The following is a 21,891-nucleotide window of genomic DNA, read 5'->3' on the forward strand; positions in this document are numbered from 1 at the left end:
TCCATAGAGGGAAACGAACTCCCTACTAGGCAACTGTAAAGCAAACCACAGGATATTTTTGAAGCTGCCATCCAAAAATACAAAGAAAAGTGTGACAAGCCTACTTAAAAGCCAAAAATGGAACAGATGAGCACTTCATCTCTGCTGTGATTTAGGGCTCCAGCGGCAGGTCCTCCCACTGAAGCCTCCTTGAAAAAGCGCTTTGCCCAGACTTTGTGGAAGTTCACAAATTCTTCTGTGGTCAGCAGCATCTTCATGCTTGATTGAAAGAGAAAACAAGGACTGATGTCCCAATACTCAGTGGAACTTCTGGCAACACTGGAGATCAGATTCAGTGTTTCTAACTGCTTCGTGCTCCCTAGCAATGCAAAGCAGCTGTAAAGCACTTTTAGTCAGCTGCTCAACGCAGAGTTACAGCTGCTTTGCATCAGTGGACCGGTACAGAGCAGCCAGAGCACGTCTGTGTTTGGTGTTTGCATATAGCTTTTTCTACAAGGCAATTCACCTGGCATGCATGCACCAAAAACATATGCAGCAGTCTTACTGGGATCTGGAGAAAGTATATAGGTGAATGAGAGCTCTGATGGTGCGATCAAGTCATAGCCTAATTGCAGGCTAGGCCTTCTTTGACAGCTGTGGGGTTTGTACAGAATTCTGAAGTTTATCTTCTATCCTATTGCATCTATTCAGTTTGAGCAGTAATATGCTTATGGTGTGCACCATGTGGTGCACTATTTATATTTTGCATCATAAAACTTTTGTGCCTTTTCCCATTTTTTCCACGATTTCCAGTATTTGCATTCAACCCACCAAGGCAATAGCGTGCATTTTTAGGCACGCTCCTCAAGTGCACATTAGGCTGCCCCACAGCTGCATTGCCAGGGTGCCTGGTGCCCTTCTGGGGGCTCCTGTAGTGCCCGATGGGAGCCGGGGGAACTCTGGCAGCGGAGGCCGGGACAGGCTCCCCATTTTTCACCGGTGTAAAGGGCTCTCGGTTGCTGGCTGTGCTGCCCCGGGCCTGTGCATAGCCCCCCGCCCCGGTTTCACAGCGCTACCTCCCCAGCCCTGGGCACAGCACCCCCGCCGCGGTGCTGGCGAGCTCCGATGCCCCAGCCCCGCGTTGGAGGGCAGCTGATGGTAACTGGGAGGGGGGCAGAGCCCCGGTCCCCTGCGGCCCGCCACCGCGGGGCGACGCGTGGCTCCGGCGGGTCCCGGGGGGCGGTGGATGCTGCGGTGCCGTCCCGGTGGGGTTCCGCTCCCAGTCTGCGGCGGAGGGGCTTTCACAGCTGCTTTTTTCTTCTTCCTTTTTTCTCTTTTTTCCTCTCCCCTCAAATCCGTCCATCTTTTCTTAAAAAGAAAAAAACCCCAAAACAAAACAAAAAAACCCCACAACTTTTTTCTTTTATACTTTTTCTCCTCCCCCTTGCAAGACCCACGCCGTGGAAAGACGGGGTGGTGGAGGAGGGAGAAACCCCTCCCCTTCCCCTCCCCCGTGGCTCCTTCCTCGGAAAAGAACCACTTGGGGGGTTTCCTCCCCTCCTCTCCGCCGCTCTCCCCGGAGTCGAAGCCGCCGCGACGGCGCCCGCCTGCCCCGCGGCCGAGAGGGCCCGGCGGGCAGCCGCGCCGCCTCCGGTAAGCCGCGCACCGGCCCCTTTGTCAGTGGAGGGGCCGGGGGGGGGGATGCGGAGCGCGGCGGCGCCGGGCGGTGGGAGCGGGGCCGCCTCAGTTTCGCTTCGGGGCGGGAGGGCGGCGGGGGCAGGGCCGGGCAGCGCCACTGTCGCCCCGGCACTGAGCGCTCGCTCGCACCGGCGGCAGTGCCGCCCGCCCGCCTGCGGCCCCGGAGGCGCCGAGAGTAAGTTGTGCGGCGGTAACTGAAACTGGCCGTTCTGGGGGTGGGGGTGTTCTCTGCCTGACCGCTCCGGCCCCCCGTGGCTTCTCAGGGCGGGCGCCGGGGGTGCAGCCCGCGGCCGGTCTGGCTCCGGGCGGCGCTGGGGCTGTTGGCTGGGGAAGAGGCGGCGTGCGGGGCTTGGGGTGCTTTCCCCGGCGGGGCTCAGGGGAGGACCTGGGGTGCTGCCACTCACCGGCCGGCCCTGAAGGGAGCCGTGTGCTGGGGTGGGGTGGCGGTGGGGTGCTGGGAGCAGCCCGGGAGGCTCCGTGGAGCTTGGGGCTCGTCCTGGCGTCAAGGTGTTCTCCGCAGCATCAGAGCAGGGAGACGCTTGTTTTAAAGTGAAACCGGTAACTTCTGTCTCAGATGGGTCTGCGGGGAAGCAGCCGCACGGGTCCGGGGAGCGGGTAATAACTTGGTTTTCACGTTGCTTCTTCCCCCTCACATAAACCACGGGAGAAGCGGCGCGCAGGGTGTTCCGCTGAGTTGTAGCTGGAAAAGCAAGCTGCCGGCCAGGGGCCAGGATGGACGGCGTGCCAGGGGAACGGGGTAACCGTGAACCGGGAGCGTGTGTGCCCGTAGGGGTTGCCCTTGAAAGGCAGGGGAACTTGCCATCCTCCAGACCCAGCACAGTCAGAACGCAGCCGCACACCTGCCTTTTCGCAGAAGATCGGTGCCGCGCGCCCATGAAAAGCCTTGTCGGCAAAGGTTATCGCTAAAACCTCCTTCTTCGTGCAGTCTGAGTCATGGTGCTCACAGCCATGTAGGGTCTGCTACTCACTTTTTCCCACAAACACATGCGCTTTTACTGAGAATTTTGGAATAGTTACCACCTAAAACTTCAGCTCATGCTACTCTTACAATCTTTTTTTTTTTTCTTTCCTTTTTTAAAAAAATCAGATTAAGTGTGTATTCCTTCCTGCTCAATAGAAGCTTGGAAACAGGATCTGGGATGAACCCTGGAGGTAACTGAGAGGAGCTCAAGAATGTTGAATTGATGTCCCTGGCATTTTTCTTCCCCTGCGTGGATGAAGGAGGGGGATGTGGCTTGACTATTGTTCTGGAAAGTTGAGGGTAAAGAGTATTGTTAGCAAGCTGCTATTTAGGACTATGTGGTCCAGACAGTGCTGTTTGCTAGTTCTAGTCCTTGCAACTCTCAGAGAACTTAAAAGGAAAAACCCAGTCACATGTTGAGCATGCTCAACTCTAAAATGGAGCGGGATCAGAAGTAACTAGTTTCCTGATGTTTCATTCTCTAATAACTGTGCCCTTAGGAGGGTATGCAGGCATATCTTCTTTCTCCAAACAATCGTAGCTGCAGTTCAGATGCTGCGTGAATGTCAAATAGCCCATTCAGACACAGCAGGGCTATAGTCACGTGCTTAAAAATTATGCACATGCACAGAAGTTTGTTGGACTGAGGCTCCATTATCACATAATGTTGGTCTTGGTTGAATCAAGTTACCACGAGATGTGGCCAGTTGCAGCAGATGAAGCTAATCTTTGTTGCTGTGTTCGTGACCGATTCTGCTGGGTATGTGATTTAAAAAGTAGTTGTTGAAGTATGGGTTCTTGTCCCCTCCAAAGTAGAAGGCTCTTGGGCACAAACCCGCAGGATTACTGGGATGCCAACCTCCCACTCAGGTTCCCATCTTTTCCTGAGCTAGGCTGGCAGCTGGGCCTTTGTTATTTCTGTGCTCCTTGTTATCGCTTGATATGTCATACATCCTTCAGTAACCTGGCTTGCTTAAATGTAGTGGCATTGAGAGGCAGCACAGGGCTTTTGTTTAAAGCTTCATTGGAACGCACAGGTAAACTGTGCTGGGGTCCCACAAAGCAGGCTTAGGGGAGTGCCAGGGAAAGGCTGAGCTTCTGCACATCCTCCCAGGTGTGTGTCCCTGCTACTGCCATGCCTGCTCAGAGAGGGCCAAATTCAGTTTCCAGATGGCAGCTTCAAACACGCAGCCAGTGCCTCTTACCCTCAATCCAACTGGGATTTCTGTGAAGTTGGTGGTCAGTTTGCGCAAGTATAGAGCTGGAGTTGGGTGGGGTAAATTCTTAGTTGCTGTCACTAATACTGTGGTTGCATTGCTCAGAAACAAAGGAGAAAATGTGCCTTTGGAGCTGTGTTTCCTCCCTTGCTCCTCTTTCTCTCTGTCCCCACTGGGGACCTTTTGCTCTTTCCTCCTGAGTCTTTCCCTGTAGCTCCTCACCACCCCCATCTCCCCTTACCCACCCACAGGCTTCTGTCTTCTGGTTTCTCCTACCTTAGTTCGGTCAGCAATAAACAGATAGTGCCAATACTTAAATATGACATCATTTGGGTCGAGTTGACGCTGTGGTTAGATTAATAAAAGCTGTGGGGAGGTGGTGCGTTCCTGAGCCGTTACTCCAGGCTGCTGCAGAACTCGGCTACTGGTGCTTGCTGAAAGCTCGCAAGCTGGGAGGAGTGGGCACCTGCATATCTTTCTGTAAATGAAAATGTTGATGGTACAAGAGCTGAGTATGCCATACAGGGGTGATACTGAGTAAAGGTATTAAGTGTGTGTTCGTTAGGAGGCATCATATATTTATTTAAAATAACGCAACTAAATGCTACATTAATTAGACCCTTGATTACATGTAAGTAGAGGCAGAAGAGGGGCATGATATCAATTTACCCCCTTCTATCCTGTCTGTCTACTTCACTACTGCCTGCTCTTCTGGTTTGCATTTGTGCATATCCTGCAGCTTTCTGCCTCGGTAAGGTATTTAGTAGCTCACCATTTTGCTGAAATCGGTCTCAGACCCTTAAAAAAACACAAATGCAGTGGTGTTTGATGTTGCAGGATTTGGTGGCTTTGTGTTAGCGAGTGGTCAGAATGACTTGAGTAAAATTCATTTCCCCTCCCTGACCAAGTGCAAGATTTCAAGTAAAGATTTAGAAGTGAGAGGTATAGAAAGTCCTACTTTAAAAACTTCTGGGAATCTGCTTCTGTCCAATAGGTATTTAATAGTATAAAAATGTTACATTCAGTTTTAGTACAATTGCTAAATGCTGGTTTTGTGTTGTCTTCGAAGACTTTAGAGCTGCCCCCCTTATTTTTGTCCTCTTCAGTGGAGAAATGAAAAGGCCTGTGTGCACTTCACAGGAAATGAGTGTCTGATACAGGCTTGCAGGCTGCACATTTCCAAGAACTGCTCTCAAGGTATTTTGATAATGCGCATTCTCTCTGCCTTCTCCCTTCCTGCTCCCCATGTGCTTTCTGTGCTTCTTGTTCGCGGACACATGCAAAGTATGAGGGAAAGAATTAACGGTGCCAATATTAAGTTTGCAAATAAGCTGCTGTAGCTTTACATTGGAGCCGCGGCTGGCAAAATTGGGTTAAGCTGGCAGCATTCAGTTGCCTTTGTTGCAGAGAGATTTTGTCCTCCCCCTCACTCCCTGCAAATGCTGAAGAAAAATTTTGACTTCAGATTGTGACTTGTGCAGCAAGGGGGATTTTTGCGTGTGTGTGTGATTCTGCAGTTCAGAAACAGTTTGGAACAGCTTTTGTACTTCCTCGGTAGCAAACTTTGTTTGGAAACTTAGGTTAAGGCTGTCAGGGAAGAAAGTAAGTGTGGTTGTTAGCAGTTGGAGAATGTCAAAGATCTCCATTCCTGTTCCTGCAATCTGGACTGTGTAGCTGGGCTTCTCTGCAGCTTGCTGAAGGTGCCTTGCTGAGAGGGGTTTGGCTTAGGTTTGCCTGGGCCAGCACACTGGTGGTGATGTGCCCAGATGCCTGCAGGAGTGGTTTGATTATGCTTTTTGATAGACCAGCAATGTTGCTGTTTGTCTGCATTTGATTTCTTGTTTTCTGGTGAGACTTTAGGAATGTTGAGGGGAGGAAGCTGGAAGTGGAGAAACATTCTGCAATCCCCCCTGCTAGAAGTTATATTCATCCCCCAAGGCCTAGCTAAGTGACATGATGGACAAAGAGCCCCACTCAAGGGGATGCTGAACCAGAGGGAGTGTCTCTTTCTAACATCACTGCCACAGCCGTTTCTGATTCTGAGCAGCTTTAGCAGTAATCTCTGAAATTTGCCATCTGTGCAGGATGCACACCAGTATTCAAGTCAGCACATCCAAGTGATAGGTGCTGTTCTTTTTAGTCGTTCAAAAATGAGGGAAAAACAGGCTGAGCTGCTTTAACTACTCTGCAGCAGGAATAGTTGATTCTTTATAGTGACTTTGTATACCCTTGTTTACTTCTTCAGTTTTGCACAGCTGAAGGACCTTTATGCCTTGTGCTGGGCTCCTCTTAGTCTTTTTTTAAAGTTTGAATGGTTAAAAGGTGGCTTAAAAAGGTGATGCTAAAAACCCCAGCCCTTTGCTGCTGGATTCCTCTGCCGAAGGTCTGCTAAAGCATAGCATGGTGGGTGCTTTACAGAAACAAAGCAGAGGCATTTGAGAGAGAAATGAGACTCCTCAGATGAGCTCTCACTTTCCCCAGCAGCAGCATTTTAATGTTTATGTGATTGGAGTTTTTCCTTTTATGAGTTTTAAAATTAGTTACTTTTCAATCTCAGTCACCTTTGAACTTCCTCTCTTGCAGTTTTATGAAAGAGTATATAAAAAGAATGGCCTGATTGTCATGTATTTTTCTATTGCATCTACTTGTATCCATCTGCCCTCTAAACTGAGCATGAAGTTTCTCCAGTCTCTTTCTGTCTGAACACTTAAATGTGACTTCTCATCACCCATCTTTAGGCCTGTCCCCTTTGTTTCAGCTCTATCTGTTATTATTTAATGTGACTGGAACTGAACGTATTATCTCAGGTGGTGACATTACTGTTACATTCCCACCCATCCATTTTGCAACCTCGTGCTGGTGTTTGCTTCTTGGTTTTTAATGACTGCTTTTGCATTCAGAGCCAGAGCTTTTGTTAATGAGCCCTCAGCACGGTTACTCGGCTCATTGGTTAGCTGTGCCACTTAATTTATCGCTCTTCGAAATACAGACCCAGTTTGTTTTCCAATTCTGCATGCTTGCATTTGTCAGGACAGAGTCTTGCCTGAACTCCTGGTGCTTGCCAGCCTGCCAAATTTTGAGTGACCTTTGACTTCTCTGGCCTGCAGAGAGTGAAGTGATTCTTGTCACTGTTTGCCCTCGGAAGGCGATGGAGGGGCCTCATTGCTTTTCCAGCTGGCTGCCTAGATCTAAGTAACATGAAGCTGGAAGCTGCCAGCTGTGGGGCGAAGTTAGAGCTCTGGTGTTGAAGGTGTTGCCAGCAATGGCAGCTTGAAGACTGGTGGAGGGGATTTCTAGAAAGGGACCTTGGTCAACACGTGTGTTTGCATGGGCAGGGGGAAGGGAGCCTCTCACACCTGAGCTGGGGGAGGCTTTGGGCTACTTGCACCCACTGGCCTGTCAAGCAGCAGGGAGGGATGTATGCTCTGCAAAGTGGGCTGAGTCGGTTCAGGGGAAGATGCAGCAGCTGGGAGGGTAGCAGACAGACGATCAGATGTGCAGGGGCTGAAACTGAAACGCCTTGGTTTTCTCAGGACACCCCTTTTCCACCTCCTGTCACCCCGGGATGTGACAGCTCCTTGTCTTGTGTCCATCTGTTTTACAGGTCCTGGAATGCTGCCGGCTGTTTACCTCCTGCACCATGTCTTGGTTTTTGACTTGCTTCTGGCATGGAGGCTTTGGGGAAGCACAAGGCATGTCCCAGCAGCTGTTGCTTCTTCAGATACCATCTTCCTGATGGGGAGCTTTGTCTGCCTCTCTCCCACAGTCAGGTAGCCATGTGGTGCTCCTGCCTTAGTAGCGCATGTCAAAAAATGTTCCTTACAACGCTTGCAGCCCTCTGACAATTGGTAGTCGCAGCTGATTTGATTAGAGAGAGCTCTTCTGTCTGCATCCGAACCAGCCATTTCCCAGTTGTTCAAAATCCATGGGGACAGTCCGCTGTGTCCAGCTGACTTTCTGCTCTAATGTCCCTTTCCCCAGACTGTTCTGCTAGAGCACCCATTTTTCCCTCTCCAGGTTAAACAATGCTAAGTACTGAGGAATGTCCTCAGCATCCTGTGTACAAAAGAAAAGAATATCTGCTTGTTCACATAGCTTTTCTGCAGTGTCCTCATCCCCCTTGCTGGTGTCCCAGTCAATTAAATGCTTTGCCCAGAGGTTTTCTGTTTTTGATAAACTGAAAATGCCATTTGTTTTCTGGTTTTTGTCTTGTTTTATCTTGGCTACCTACTGTCCTAGTTTCATGACAGCCATCCTCATTGTAAATTTGCTCCCTACTGTCAGTAATTTATATTCCTTTATATCGGCTCTGCCAGGGTTAGCTTTTCATCTTCTGAAGGATTATTGGGGTTGTAGAGAGATTTGGGCAGGGACTGTCATTTTGTAGTGTGTGTGTTTGGTGCCTCTGATCCATGGCAGATGCCCTTGCAAGCTGTTGCACCTACAGCTAATACCTGCAGCATGACCTGTGTTGTCCGCCAAGCCTGTCCTCTTAGCCAGGCAGCATCTCTGCGCCATCATTTGTGGGAGGACTGCATGGTCTATCACTTTAAGATTTCCTAAATAACCTCTCATGACTTAATTTGGTTTTCTTTTCACTTTTGACTCTCAGGACTAGTTTATTTTGCGTGTTGGAAATCCCCCATTATAAAACTTAGTTATGCTTTCTGACCCTTGCCCCTTCCTCTCAAGGCACGGTAATTGCTACTGCTGAATGGCCCCTCACATCTGAAGCTGATCCTTCGGAAGAGCCAAGGGAGGATCTCTCCCTGGTACCTCTGTGCTCTGACTTGGGCTGGTTAAGTGCCTGGGACTCTTCTCAAACATTCTAGTTCTGGTCATGGTACTGAACCAGCTGCAGACATTGCTTATTTCTTAAGAGTTAGCTGCTGCTTTGAATTCCTTTCCTGCTAAATGTGATGGTTTTGATAAGAGGCTGTGGCCATCACAGGGATGGCTGATGGCCTTTGCTTCTCAGGATTTATGAGTTTCCTCAAACAGGGTGCTGGAACAACTGAAAAAAGTCAATTTAGCTGAGAGAGGCTGGAATGGAGGAAACGTACCTATGCTGCTGGTCTGGGCATGGGGGGAGCTGGCAAGGCTGAGGAGCTGTGACTGGTGGATGCAGGGCTCCGCTCCAGCGGAGGGCGAGGATGCAGCCCTGGGCATTGCTACCCACTTCCCACTGATCCCCCTCTCAGCAGGGAGACAGGACAGAGCATTTCCAATGGGAGCCATGAGGGACTACTGTTGTCTTCACCTCTTTCTTCCTCCTCCTTGTGCCCTCTCCTCATTTCTTCACCCAAGCCGGGGAGAGCCCAGGTCACCTTCCTGGGGGGTGCTTCCCCACTGCCGGCAGTGGGGAGGCGGGGAAGGCAGCCCCGCAGAGGCTGTGCTCCCCAGCTGAGTGCAGCGTAGCTGTGCTGCACTGACATTCGCAGGGGTGGCTGCTCACTATGAAACTGCAAACGTCAGGAGCAACATGACCAGGCTTCCCTTGCTTACCGAAAATGCTGGTGTTAGCCAGAGGTAAGCAGCAACTTTCTTTCCTTAAGCCACGGCAGGGTAAGCTCAGCTGCAGCTTTGAAAATTAGGAGAAACCCCTACAGATTTCTTTTTTCCTAACTTTTTTTTTTTAATTCTCTTTTCCCCGGTTATGGGACGGCGGGGGAGGGAGTACTTCAGTCTCCAGTAGAAGCTGTCTTTGGCCAGAAGTCAGTTGGTAGTTTTGGTAGTTTTACTTGCTGTGGAGCAAGCCATAGTTGCTTGTGGCTACTGCACAGCGGTCTTTGAGTTCAGGGAAGCGATGTGACTTCTCTGTTACTCTGAAATGGCAGGATTACAGTTTCACGCTGGGCTATTTCTATGAGGAACAGGCTGTTTAATTTGGAATTAGTTGTTCTGAATGTGCATAGTATTTCCAAGGTGTGAGGAGGGGACCCAGAGAGCAGAATCTTTCTTCCAGCTCTTTCAGTTAGTCTAGCAAAAGCAATTGGCTTTCCTTGTAAACTGCAACCTTCCTTTTTTTTTTTTTTTTAAAGCATGTTATGCAGAAACCAAACATGCTTGCAGGCTTCCCTGCCTTGAAGAATATTTGGCGCACATTGTACTGTCTTGTGGGTTTTCTTGGGGTAAAAAAACCTTTTAGTTTGTATCAGCAACGTGTCACATTAATGCAGAAAACACATCATAGAAAATTATGGTAAGAAGTACAAAACCTAAATTGCAGATCCATAGGAAGTTATCTGTGGGTTTTGAGGTGTGTTCTCCAACCCCAGAATGTTGGGAAGGGTTTGATAAGACCAGTCCTCTTGCAAGGTGTCCAGCAGCTGGTTCCCAGAGCCCGCCTGCAGGATCCTTCTGCTCAGCATCTCTGCTGCATGGAAGCAGGAACTGTCAAAGTGTGTGTCCTGTATCAGCTTATTTTATTTTATTAAATCTTGTATACTTGAATGCTGATTGTATAGGGAAACGCAGTTTTGAGGTATGCATGTGGGGTGCAGGGTTTTTTCTTTTTTACATATATCCCCTCATATGTCAGACATAATGGCAGCCTCACATGAAACTCTTATTTATAGCCATGGCATAAAAGATAGAGGGTACTGCAATGTCTCCTAAGCCTGCTTTGTGCTGGAGAAATTGGCTGTGATTAACATTAGTCCTCTTCACTAAGCTGTGCCACATTCCTCGCCTAACCACAGCTCCCTCTGTGCTCTTTGGCACATGTCTGTCTGTGCGTCTCCTGCCTTTCCCTTCCCCCTCTGCAAGCTCTTTCTGGATCAGCCCTGGTCACCTTGGCCGTGGTAGGGTGCTTGTGACAAGAGGCATTGGTGTGACCATGCACCATAGCAGTGACAGCTGCTGCCAGCGCGTGGCAGATGGTGGCGGCTGTGGGAACCAGGCTGGCCCACCATTAAAACACAACACTGCATGCTTGGCTTTTACCAGGGAGGTTTCTTTCAGTTGTTTGCTTGAACTTTGCTTTGAAACATCCTCTCCAGCCACAAATCAGTAGGCAGCGCATTTCTGTGGGATGCAGACGTGCAAACAAGAGATGTCTGCTCTAGCTCTGCTGCCTGGAACGGCGACGCTGTGCTGCTGCAAGGGCTTGCAGGGTACCGCAGGGAGAGCTTTTCCAAATTATTCTACCCTCCATCTAACTGCTCTGGGAACTGCAGGGTTGATAATGGGGAGATGTCAAAGCAATTGGAGCGGGTAGGTAGTTAGGGATAGACCCACAGTTCTGCTAGCTGCCAGTTAATGTGGCTTGTGGGGTGTGTGCCTGGTCTGGGCTCCGCTGCAGGGGATGCAGAGAAGTGATGTTAAGTAATGTAGTATAGGTATAAGTGAAGCCTTACAGGGACTGCCTCTGAAAGGCATGCAGAAGGCTGGGTTTGGTTTCTTCAGCTTGCTGATGGATCCACTGACAGACACGTAATTGCACACGTGCTGGCGTGCTGCTCTACCAGGTCAGGGGCTTGTTTTCCGTCTGTGATGTGACAAAGGAAAGCCATGAGAGCTAGGGAAGCAGGGCAGAAAAGCGCAGCCAGAATGGACTGGGTCACTGTAATAACTTAGCAGTGAATGGCTTCCTCTGTGGTTTCAGATAAGATACTCTGAATGTTGTGTGTTGCCGAGTTTGCTGTTCTGAATCCTTAAGCTTATTCCTATTGCCATCGTCTCTTAACGTTTGGGTTTTATGCTTCCTGCTTCCAGAAGATGATGGCAACTTTATGGTCTTTGCATTTGTCCTTAGGCCATTTGAGAACTGTCTGGACCTAATAAGCTCATGGCTTTATAAGTAGCAATAATAATAATAATAACAACAACAATAACCTGTTGTCTGTGTTGCTCTCTGAAGTGCTGTATACATGCTTCTACAATAATACAGGTCAAAGAGTTTGAGACAGACAACCTGTTCCCAGATCTGTTGTATTTTAGATCCACGTTAGGGTGAAATAATGGACTTAGTCACCTGTTTGATGGACATCCCTTTCTTTTCAAAGGATGGATCTGCTCTTAAGTAAAGCTTTGCAAAAACTGGGAAGTGCCGCATCGGAGCTCTTGAATTTGGACCACTTCCAGGCCTGACTTCCAGAAACTCATCCCTATGGGTGGTAAATGTAAAGAGGTAAGCTCTTTCTAGTGTCTTGGAGGAAGAGTGCAAGAACGCATTGTAGTTGAGTACTTGAGGCTGCTGTTGAACGTGCCAGATCTGTCAAGCCCCAGGGTGCAGGGCTGGCTTGGCTGACACCAGAGGCTGCATACAGTCCCCTGGTTTACTAGAATTGTCTCCTTACATGAAGTACACTGCCTTGCCTGTGTAGTGAGCAAGGAGGAAAGCAGAATGCCCTGTGTCAAGAGCACTTACTTGGAAAAGCTCTTGAACTTGCAGTAAATCAGGAGGTCTGGAGAAACTTATCCAGCCTTTTAATTAGCGGGACGCTGGCTTTTTAGGGTGTGTTGCTTTGGCTGCAAGCACTGTTCTGACTGTCTTATAGTAGGGAGGTAGTGACATGTTTGGGCATTGGGGTTTTTGGGGCTTTTTTGGAGTGGGGGGAGGGAAAGTAAATCGTGGTGTGGCAAATCAGAAGCAGAAGTAATTTGTATGTGTATTTCATTACACATTTTCATTCACCCATGGGCTGGCTTATTCCTAATCCTGAGAGTCTGCTCATCCTCCTTGACGTGGGAGGCCATGTACATGTAGGACCTCTTGACCCATTAAAAGTGAACCTTAAAGGTAATATCAGGAAGCGCTTCAAGAGCTAATATTAATATAACTCGTACTGTGCTGCAGGCCAGGCAGTCATCTGTTGGAAGTGGGTCACTGAAGCTAAACTAATTCACGCCGTCTGAGGCTCTGAGCCATATGTAGATTTCAAAGCAAGTGAGCAAATTGTGAGGGTGCAATTTTGCATTTACTTTGAATTTGAAGTGATGACGCAGTCTCAGTTCTTAGTTAGTCAGACTTCTAGTAGCAGTGGATTTTTCTTAAAGGACTTGGGAGAAGGACTGGAGGTTGAAAACTGGGACAAACATGTTCGGATTTTTTTTTTTCTGTCAAATAGCATCGCAGCCTTAAACAAATTATCTATTTGTTTGTTATTTTTAAAACTAGCCTGGAAATGAAAGACAGCTGTCTGCTTCTGTTTTCCTGCTTGAATTAATTTTCCAACCTAGACCCATGACATTGGCAAAGTTTCTGTTTGGACCCAAGAGAAGTTGCTGTTTGGGAAGTGTGACTTCTGGTGGGAGCAAGTCTCTTTCTTGCTTTCCCTGAGGCTATACCTGCAGCCGTGGAGGCATCTGGCAGGAGTATGATCCTGTTTTTCTATAGTAGCTAATGTCAGAGGGCTCTATAGCTTCCTCACCCAGTAGAGAGGAGAAGAAAAGGGACAGAAATGCTGTAACTTCTTGTGGCACCTACAGTGCTGAGTTTTCAGTGGTGAAAGATGGCCCTAGTCGCTGCACGTGGTGATTCTGTTTACTTGCATTCTGCTCACTAAATCAACTTCCCCTGAGATTTATTCTGACTTGCTGAACCATCGGAGCAGCCTTCAACTGCTACATTTTTTTTAAATAGAAAATAAAAAACCTGACTTGATTAACTCCTTCCTACCCCTCCCACCTTTCTCTAAGCATGTAATTTCCCTTTCACAGTGACACGTATCTAAAGGGCAGGATCAGCAGCATTCAGCGCAGTATCAAGGACGTTAGCAGCTTGTGGACTGCAAATCACAGGGCTAGAAACTGAAGAAGCTTCCCAGGCTGCTCTTGGAAAGGGTGTTTATGGCTCCATGGATGGAGATGTGCCTGACAGCTACATTAATGGTATTACTGCTAAGTATTGAGAGAGATGTTAGGAGGGAAAAGATGACTGTAGGCAAAACGTTGCCAGGCAGATGCCTCCTTTCCAAAACTACCGTGCCCATGCAAGGGAAAGATGTTTGTTTGGCCATGGCTGCTCCATGTCCTCTCCCCAGGAGCAGAATAGCTCCGCATGGCCGTCCAGCTGGCACAAGCACCAAAAGGAGCACAAGGCTTTTGAATAGCTGGCAAAGTGTGCAAAGTAAGGGGAACCTCGCAAGTTGCTAAGCCTAACCTAAAGTTCTCCCTCTAGAGCAAGCCCTCCACAGGTCCCTGCATATTCCCTGGGAGGCTGCCTGCCCACTGTGAGCCCTGATGCTCCCGCAAGTTGTGAGGACTGTTGGAGACAGAGAAGCATGTCTTCCTCCACTGCAGGCTGCGTTTCAGCAGCCTGCTCTGCTCTGAGCACGGCTGCGCTGTCAGCGAGTGTGACTGGGTTAATGGAGTGTGTCAAGGGACCAAGGGCAGGGTTTGGCGGTGAGCTACTGACTTGTCAAGCCTGGGGAAGCGGTATGTAACAGCTCAGCTTCTCACAGAATGAGCCTTTGGTTTGGGGCTGTGGTTTTTATGTTTATGCATATATATATATATATACACACACACATGCAGAATATGTATTTTTTTGTATAATTGAAGTTAGTTGCTGACTTCAACACTGGGTATGAGGTGCAGGAGATGAGCAAATTTGTGAAAGTGAGGGAGGGCACTTTGAACGAAGCTCATGAGCAGAGGACGGTGACTGGGAGAAGGCAGCACTGTCTGTTGGCGGGGGGAGGCATCCCTCCAGCAGAAACAGAAGTTGGGGGGCTGCAAGGGCCAGAGCAGAACTGTTCCTCAGACATCAGCAGCGTCTGCTATCATGTTAAGTGGTCTCATTTGTGGCAGTCCCAGCCCTGAAGTTGATGATGTAACTTTCTCGAAGGGGTCTTGATCTGAGACCTTTGTGTTCTTCTGCACAGTAAAACAGGCATGTCCGGGGGTGAGGGAGTGGTTCACAGGGTTTGGTGGGATAGGCTCAGTCCCATCTTCTGCTGCTTTTAAGCCCAGTGGTCTGTCTTTTTGAACAGGATTCAGAAGGATTGGAGAGGTGTGAGGAAACCTTTCCACCTTTCACTGAATGACAAAGTAAATGATACTTTCTTGCTTTGGGAAACTTTTCCCTTTTGTTGTGAGGTGTCATTTCCCCTTGTCAGTCTCAAGGTCACTCTGAAAAGCCCCTGAGCATGCAACAGAGGGGAGTCTTGAAATACCAAGATCTGCCAGGTTCAAACCAGCCCGCTGAAGGGTGTGCTGGGGAGCCCCTAGCTGTGAATCACAGAAACCCAATGGATGCGGAGCTTTGTAAGGTGCTACCTTGTGCTGCTGGGGACCCAGCTGGAGCCCTTCCTGCACCTATATCCTTGATTGTCCCTACAGCTGGGGCTTGGTGACATGCAGTAGCTCCTTGGTACTCTTGCTGCTCTTTCTCCCTTGTGAAGTGTCTTCATTTGCCCAGTTAGAAGAAGGTACTGGGTTTGCCTCACTCTCCTTCTGTCCTACAGGCTGGATGCAAAGGAGGAAGCATGGTAAAGGCAGCATCTTTCCAGGATCCATGGGCTCTTTGAGAGATGATCAGAGGGAGGCCAGATGATTTGCACAACACGCACACCACTGTTTCTCATCCGCAAAGGCAGCATCGAAGCATTCTTCCCAGCCCTGTGCCGTCCAGCTTGCCCGATCGTTTCCGGATGTTTCGCAGCTGCGAGTGGGAGGTCCTGGAGCGGTCCCTCAACATCCTTCAGGCCAGCGACTTCTACTGGGGCCCATTGTCCGTGGGGGAGGCTCATGCCAAGCTCCAGTGTGAGCCCGTCGGCACCTACTTGGTGCGGGACAGCTCACAGGGGAACTGCTTGTTCAGCCTGAGCGTGCGGATGCCGACAGGGCCGGTCAGCCTCCGAATCTCTTTCCAAGAGGGCTATTTCCGCCTGAAGAACTGGTTTTCAGACTGCGTGGTCCAGCTGCTGGAGCTGGTGGTGGCGGGGACCCGGAACAACCCCTTGCACTTCGATGAGATGGGGGGAACCCCCCTGGTCTTCTCCGAGCCCCTGTGCCGGAGCCGCCGGCTAGTGCCCACACTGCGAGAACTGTGCTGTCGGAGCCTGCCTGCTGGCACTGCAGCGGGGGACAGAGCAGGGCTGGGGGGCTCCTCAGGGATGCGCCCCACAAAGATTGTCTCACCCGTGGGCAGAAGGGGTGGGTCAGAGGGCAGTGTCGTCCCCAGCCCCTCTCTGTCCTGGGCTGGGAGATGATGCCATGTGTCTGGGAGACAAAGGGAGGTGCTTGTTACATGGCTGTGCTGGTGGGACACACGCCATGCTGGTGGGGCTGGACTTGCTGCTGGGAGAGGAAGAGGAGGGCGGGGGGAGCATGACTTGAACCCTCTCACTGTGACAGCCGTGTCCTTGTACGTGCATAATGCATGTGGCCTTCTCCAGAGATGCCTGGGGTAAAGCCACATCTGAAGAGCAGAGATTTCCCCCCCCAAACAAGTCCTGCTCTTTGCTCCATTTATAATTTACAAGCTTGAGAAGAAGGTGAGTTGCCTGTCCTCCCAGGTCAGCCCTGTGTTTTCCTCTACCCCAAAGTGTCTAAGCTCATTTCTGCTACAAATCTGCCCTTGTGAAGTGGGGGTGGGTGAGTCCGCTCCCACAGCAGTGCAGCTTGGGCATCGGTGGGCACGACCCCAGTGCTGACTGGACACTCGTACAGCCATGGTGGAGCGAGGGTGCGTTTCGCTCCCTGCAGCATGAATGCAATGCCTGGCACTTCAGAGGCCAATGTTTGCACTAGAAGGAAACCATTGCAGCTATGTACGATACGTGCAGCTTCACTGGCTTTTGCATTGCTTTCTTTGAACAGATTTTTGGGAGTGCAGATGAGTTATGTTATACTAACTAAGGGCATGGTATTCCTGCAGAGGTAACCCTCGACTGGAGAACTGGGTCTGCCCTGGGAGGGTGTGAAGAGATGGGATCTAGCACCCTTTCTTATGCTCATCTGATAGTATGCTGCTGCCACCTATAGAGCGTAAAAAGATGTTTTGGTTTTGCCTCAAAAAAGGCAAAGAATTTTTTATATGAGACTTTTTAAAATGTTAATAAACATGGTTTTATACTTATTTTTTACAGTCAATGAATACATAGCAGTATTTTCATTCCCTTGCAGTGTTAGAAACCCGATTAGTTTAGTGCTGAGACATGGCAATCAAACTGAAACGGAACAAGTAAATGTCTTATAAAGACCAAAAGCAGAACATAAATGAATCGACCTAGCTGGGAACAATAAATCTAATTCATCTTACAGTGTAATCCAGTAAAGAATTTTCTAAACAGAAGGTAGTTCTAAAAATGTATGGGTGAGATTTTCAGAATTATTTTTAGTACCCTATAATTTGTACTGAGTGTTTGAAAGAAATGAGTAATTGAAGATCCTAGAAAAGGGCACAGCATCAATGAACTCGAACTGGTGAGGATGAGTAAGGTGAGAGGAACAGAGTTGACGTAAATAGGGCTATGGTTCATTTCAGGGGTGCCGGCAGGTATGATGTCTTAAAAATAAGTGACTGAAAACAGCTCCATGAAAGGAGAAATTCAGATACTGTAAAATTTGAGCCAAACCATTTTGCATGCAGCCAAGCATCCATAGTCAGGCAGGCAGCCTGCTAAGCTCATGCTGGTTTTCCCCTTCAGACCTGTACGGGGAAAAAACTGCATGGGGGGAGAGATTACTCTGAATTTGCTCTTTTGGCTTCAGGTACCTTATCTGAGGAACCAAAGCATGCGGTCAGCACAGGGAGAGAGACACAGGGTGTGATTCATCACAGGAGCCTCACTCAGACACTCTGAATTATTCTCTGGAGGGTCTTGTCACTCTGCTGATGGCAAGGTGCCTGGCCTCCTATCTCGGGGCACTGGCTTATGAACCAAGGTAGTTGAGTAAGTGACAGAGAAGCGGCCATCTTCTTGCTGCCTGCTCCTCTTGGTCTCAGGGAGGCCAGGGGCAGCTCAGTGGCCCTGCAGCTCCTGCAGCTCTCAGCCCGGTGCAAAAACGTGAGCTGGGATTGTTCACTATCACAGGGTTCACGTGCACAGTGGCAGCTGACGCGGGTATGATGTTGCTTGCCACCAGATCTGTAATCTTGTGTAGAGCCAGGGCAAAAAGCTAAGCAGGTAATTGCATCCATCATTGTCACTGGGTCCATTAGAGGTGGTGAATTGGAGGCCTCAGATGCCCAAGTCAGGCTGTAGTGCACTGGGTGAGGGCTGGGGTGTCCTGCGTTACCCCAAGCAGTATCATGAGAGGGGCTGGGGTTCAGCCCACCCTGAGAGTTTAGTCCCGTGCATCCCCTGCTCAAACACACACCCTGTTGCTCAGGGTTATTGGTATCTCCAGTTCCTGAAGCAGCCCTATCCAAGTAACGTAACCCATGCAAAGACTAGGGATCTTGGCAGACAGCAAAGCCAAATCCTTCCGTAGGCTGCCTGGCAGCAAAGGCCAGCAGCATCCAGGGATGCATTAACAGGAACACTGCCAGCAGATGAGGAGTGATCACCTCCCTATACTCACCATTCCTTAGACCCCAGTTAGAATATTGCATCCCATTTTGGGCTCTGTGGTGCAACGAAAATGTAATAAATTAGAGTGAGATTGGGAGGGGGGTGACCCCAAGAAGCTCAGGGGGCTGGAGCACTTGCCCTGCAAGGAGAGGCTGAGGGAGCTGGGCTTGTTCAGCCCAGAGAGGAGATGGCATCAGAGGGACTTAACAGGAGTCTGCCTCTACCTACAAGGACGTCAGCAAGGAGCCAGGCTCACCACAGTTGGGAGAACGAGACGTGGCAGACAGGGGAAACGAGTCCTGGCTGGCTGTGAGGAGACCCTTTTTCCCACGAGGGTAGTTTGGATGGGAGGTAGGTTGCCTGGAGAGGCTGGGTGGTCTCCCCACTTGGAATTTTTCAAGACCCAAAAGGGTCAAGCCTGGAGCAACCTGTGTGACCTTGGAGCTGTTCCAGGCTGGACTGGAGAGGACCTCCTTGGGTCCCTTCCCCTGGATATCTCTGTGGTTCTGTGTTTTCATGGGGCAGGGAGGGGGGACTGGCCATAGAGGAGGTGGTGGGGCTGGGGGTGGTGCGTGTGCTGTTGCTGCAGGTGCTGTGGTTGGAAAACCCACCGTGGAGGGAAGGGCAAACGCTGCACTGACAGCGTGCTGCCAGGGTGCCAGGCCAGGATGGTGGCACGGTGTGCTGGTGAGGGGAAAACCTCCCATGCGGCATGGAGCGTTCCCAGGCCACACGCGCCCTGGGTGCCGCTGCTTGCTGTGGGTTTGGCCTGGTCTCGGGCACCATGCCGTTGCTCACCTTCAGTGCTCTGTGCAGAGCTCCAGCAGAGCACAGGTCTCCTGTAGTTCCTACATCTGCCCTGCCAGCATCTCGGGTGGCTCTGAGCACCTGTGTTTTGGGACTGTTCCCTGGCTCTTGGGTGAAGCCCTGCCTCGGTGGAGTCAGCTACACAGCTGCCCTCCCTCTCTGCCTGTTATGGGAAGAGTGAGGCTGGGCCTGCTGCCCCAGGCACCCTGCCTGACCCCTCCATCCTTTTCTTCCTTGGGGGTGTTGTTGCTGAGGTGCACTGGCTGCCTTCCCACCTTCCCTTCAGAAACTGAGGAGGGGGAAGGAGCAGGCTAATTTCTTCCACATTTATAACCAAGCACAGGAATGCTTCTGTTTTATGGGCACAGTTATACCTCACTGAGGGAAGAGCTTTCTAACCAGATTGCTCTGACCTGGCTGTGAACTGTTCTCATTTGGCTGAAAATGAGCATCTTGGGTTGTATGGCTGGGGGCTGCAGAAGAGCCCCGTTTGCAGCTAGGATTGTGCTTTAGGAAAATCAAAATCACACCCAGGGAGGAGGAAATAGTTTGGATTTTAATAAAGTCTACTTTATTTTATTCATTTATATAGGTCTTTTTAATTGCACAGCAAGTGCTCGTCTCCATCTTACAAGTAAGTCAGTTCCAGCAGGGCTGCAGCGAATTGATTTGAGATCTGTGGATGAAAAGCAGTGAATGACTGCCAAGCATTGTTACATTATAGAAGTGTAGAGCATATTATGGGTGAGTATCCTCATTATTCCTGAGGAGAGGTCACTTTGCAGATCAGGATTGGTGCAAGAAAGGAAACCAGTATGGGAAGAACTGGAATGTGAAAAGTGGATCAACTGTGGCAGGCGTTACAGGGTCCTCCTTTGTTTTCTGCTTGGATGTTGGAAGAGAAGCCTTTTTCTTTCAGCTCTCAAGAAAAAGATGTACAAAGCAAAGCTGTAAGAGTTTACTTCCATGGAGTAACTGCAAACAACATCCTACTGGCTTTCATTGATGAGTGGGAGATGTTCACTTAATCGCACTGCCTCTGAACTGGTCCCTCTGTCGTGTAGGAGCAGCTCCTGGTGGCCCATTTCCAAATGTTTCTTTTGGTGGCTCCTAAAGGGGCTTATAAAGAAATTACAAACTTCCTCTCAACCTCTTGAGCGCCATTTGGGGAATAGAAGAAAATTGTTTGCATTTTTATATGTTATGTTATACATTTCTCCAGCTGACTCATTTCAGTTTGTCGAGGAAACTTGTACAGCCTCGCAGATGTTTTTTTTCCAACTGTTCTTCCTAACAGCAGAAGTTGAAAAGTTTAGACCTTGCAAGAGGGGCTTCTTTTACCCGTCTGCAAAGGCCTGGATTTGGGTCCCAACATGCTGCAGGCATCCAGCAGGAAACTGCTTTTCATCTGCTCCCAACTAGCTGTCTGTTAACAGTGCTCCGGGGCCCCAGGGGTTAATTTCCCAAAATCCTTCCGTGAAGCTTGTTAATAACTTCCATATGTACCCATGTGTGTGCACAGGAGGGGCCCCACAGCCAGCAGCTCTTGTAATAATACTTGATTACCTCTGACATAAGGGTCTGTGTGCCATTTGGGATCTGCCTTGATGGATCAGGATTCACCAAAAAACACAAGTATGTGCAAAAGCATTTCAAAAAAATGTATTAACATTTGGGCACCCTCAGTGTTTGGAAATGAGCTCCTCCTAGATAGTCAAGCTTCAAAACAAAACCTTCTGTGTACACACAGCTGGGTCTCAGTTTTGCAACCCTACCCTGATGTCCCTCCAAAAATGTGTGTTCGCATCAGTCTTTGAATGTGCTAATCCCCTTAATTTACAGGAATACCTTGGTTAGGGGAATGTAACGGTTTTGTCTTGAGTTTGTTTTGCACTGATTCCTTAGACGTTTGGCGTCTGTGAAGCACTGGAGCTTTCTGCCTGCCCTGCGCTGTTGCTTGGTGCAGACACAGCTACTGAGGGCAGTGTTCAAAGAGAAAGCAGGTGTCAAAGGGAGAGGGAGATGCAGCAGAGCCGCTCTGCGACTCCTGATGCCTCCCTGCAGAGCTGCCTGGCTCTCTCTGTTGCTCCTGCTGCCTTGTGATCTGAACTGGGGCTGGCGGAGCTGGGGTTTTGATTCGGGCAAAGTAGAGTACTTCCAAATGCTTCCCGTGTAAGGGCTGGCTCGATAGACTAGGACTCTTCAGCCAGAAAAGAGATGGCTGAGGTCTGTGGCAGAGATCTGTGAAGCCTAAATGCCACGGGTTAGGTGACCAAGCAAGCGTGTTTCCTTAAAAAAACAGAGAGGCATCTGATGAAATAGCTAAGCGCAAGACCCAAAGAAACGAAAGGAAACGTTTCTTCATGTGGTGTATAACTTAAGCTGTGAAAGTCCCTGCCACAGGCCACTGGCGAGGCTGACCTCTTTGTGAGTACAAAAAGGGATTAATGGTGATTAACAGCACACCTCTGGAGGAGGAAAAGCGGCGTCGGGAAATGGGGGAGAGGTGGGATCCAGGTGCAGCTTTGAGCTCTGTCCCTTGTTGGGCACGCGTCTGCTGTGGCAGGAGTGCGAGAAGAAGCCAGCCTAAGCTCAGTCTTAGGCTGAACAGCACTGGGTGCAGCCCAGACAGCTGAGACAGTGGCTCAGCAGGGGACAGCTGTGCTGAGCTCTGGGTGTGCATGTAGCTTCTGGGCTGAGCTCCAGGTGTGCATGGAGCTCCTGGGCTGAGCTCCGGGTGTGC

The 21,891-nt window shown here is 49.7% G+C and overlaps 1 protein-coding gene across 2 annotated transcripts; it reads left to right on the forward strand.

Annotated features, from left to right (window-relative positions):
- The first annotated feature begins 1,531 nt into the window (after nt 1-1,531).
- LOC119149334 (suppressor of cytokine signaling 1-like) lies at nt 1,532-16,997 on the forward strand. Of its 2 annotated transcripts, XM_037390476.1 has the most exons (4): nt 1,534-1,632; nt 7,481-7,646; nt 11,883-12,007; nt 15,288-16,997. In XM_037390476.1, the coding sequence occupies exon 4, from the start codon at nt 15,354-15,356 to the stop codon at nt 16,032-16,034; it is 681 nt and encodes a 226-aa protein (XP_037246373.1). In that variant the 5' UTR covers nt 1,534-1,632; nt 7,481-7,646; nt 11,883-12,007; nt 15,288-15,353; the 3' UTR covers nt 16,035-16,997. The 2 variants fall into 2 exon arrangements, with proteins under 2 accessions (XP_037246374.1, XP_037246373.1); XM_037390477.1 differs by lacking the exon at nt 7,481-7,646 and having other exon boundaries at nt 1,532-1,632.
- The last annotated feature ends 4,894 nt before the right edge of the window (nt 16,998-21,891 follow it).

The sequence above is a fragment of the Falco rusticolus genome, chromosome 5, assembly GCF_015220075.1.
Source record: "Falco rusticolus isolate bFalRus1 chromosome 5, bFalRus1.pri, whole genome shotgun sequence".
NCBI classification, from domain to species: Eukaryota; Metazoa; Chordata; class Aves; order Falconiformes; family Falconidae; genus Falco; species Falco rusticolus.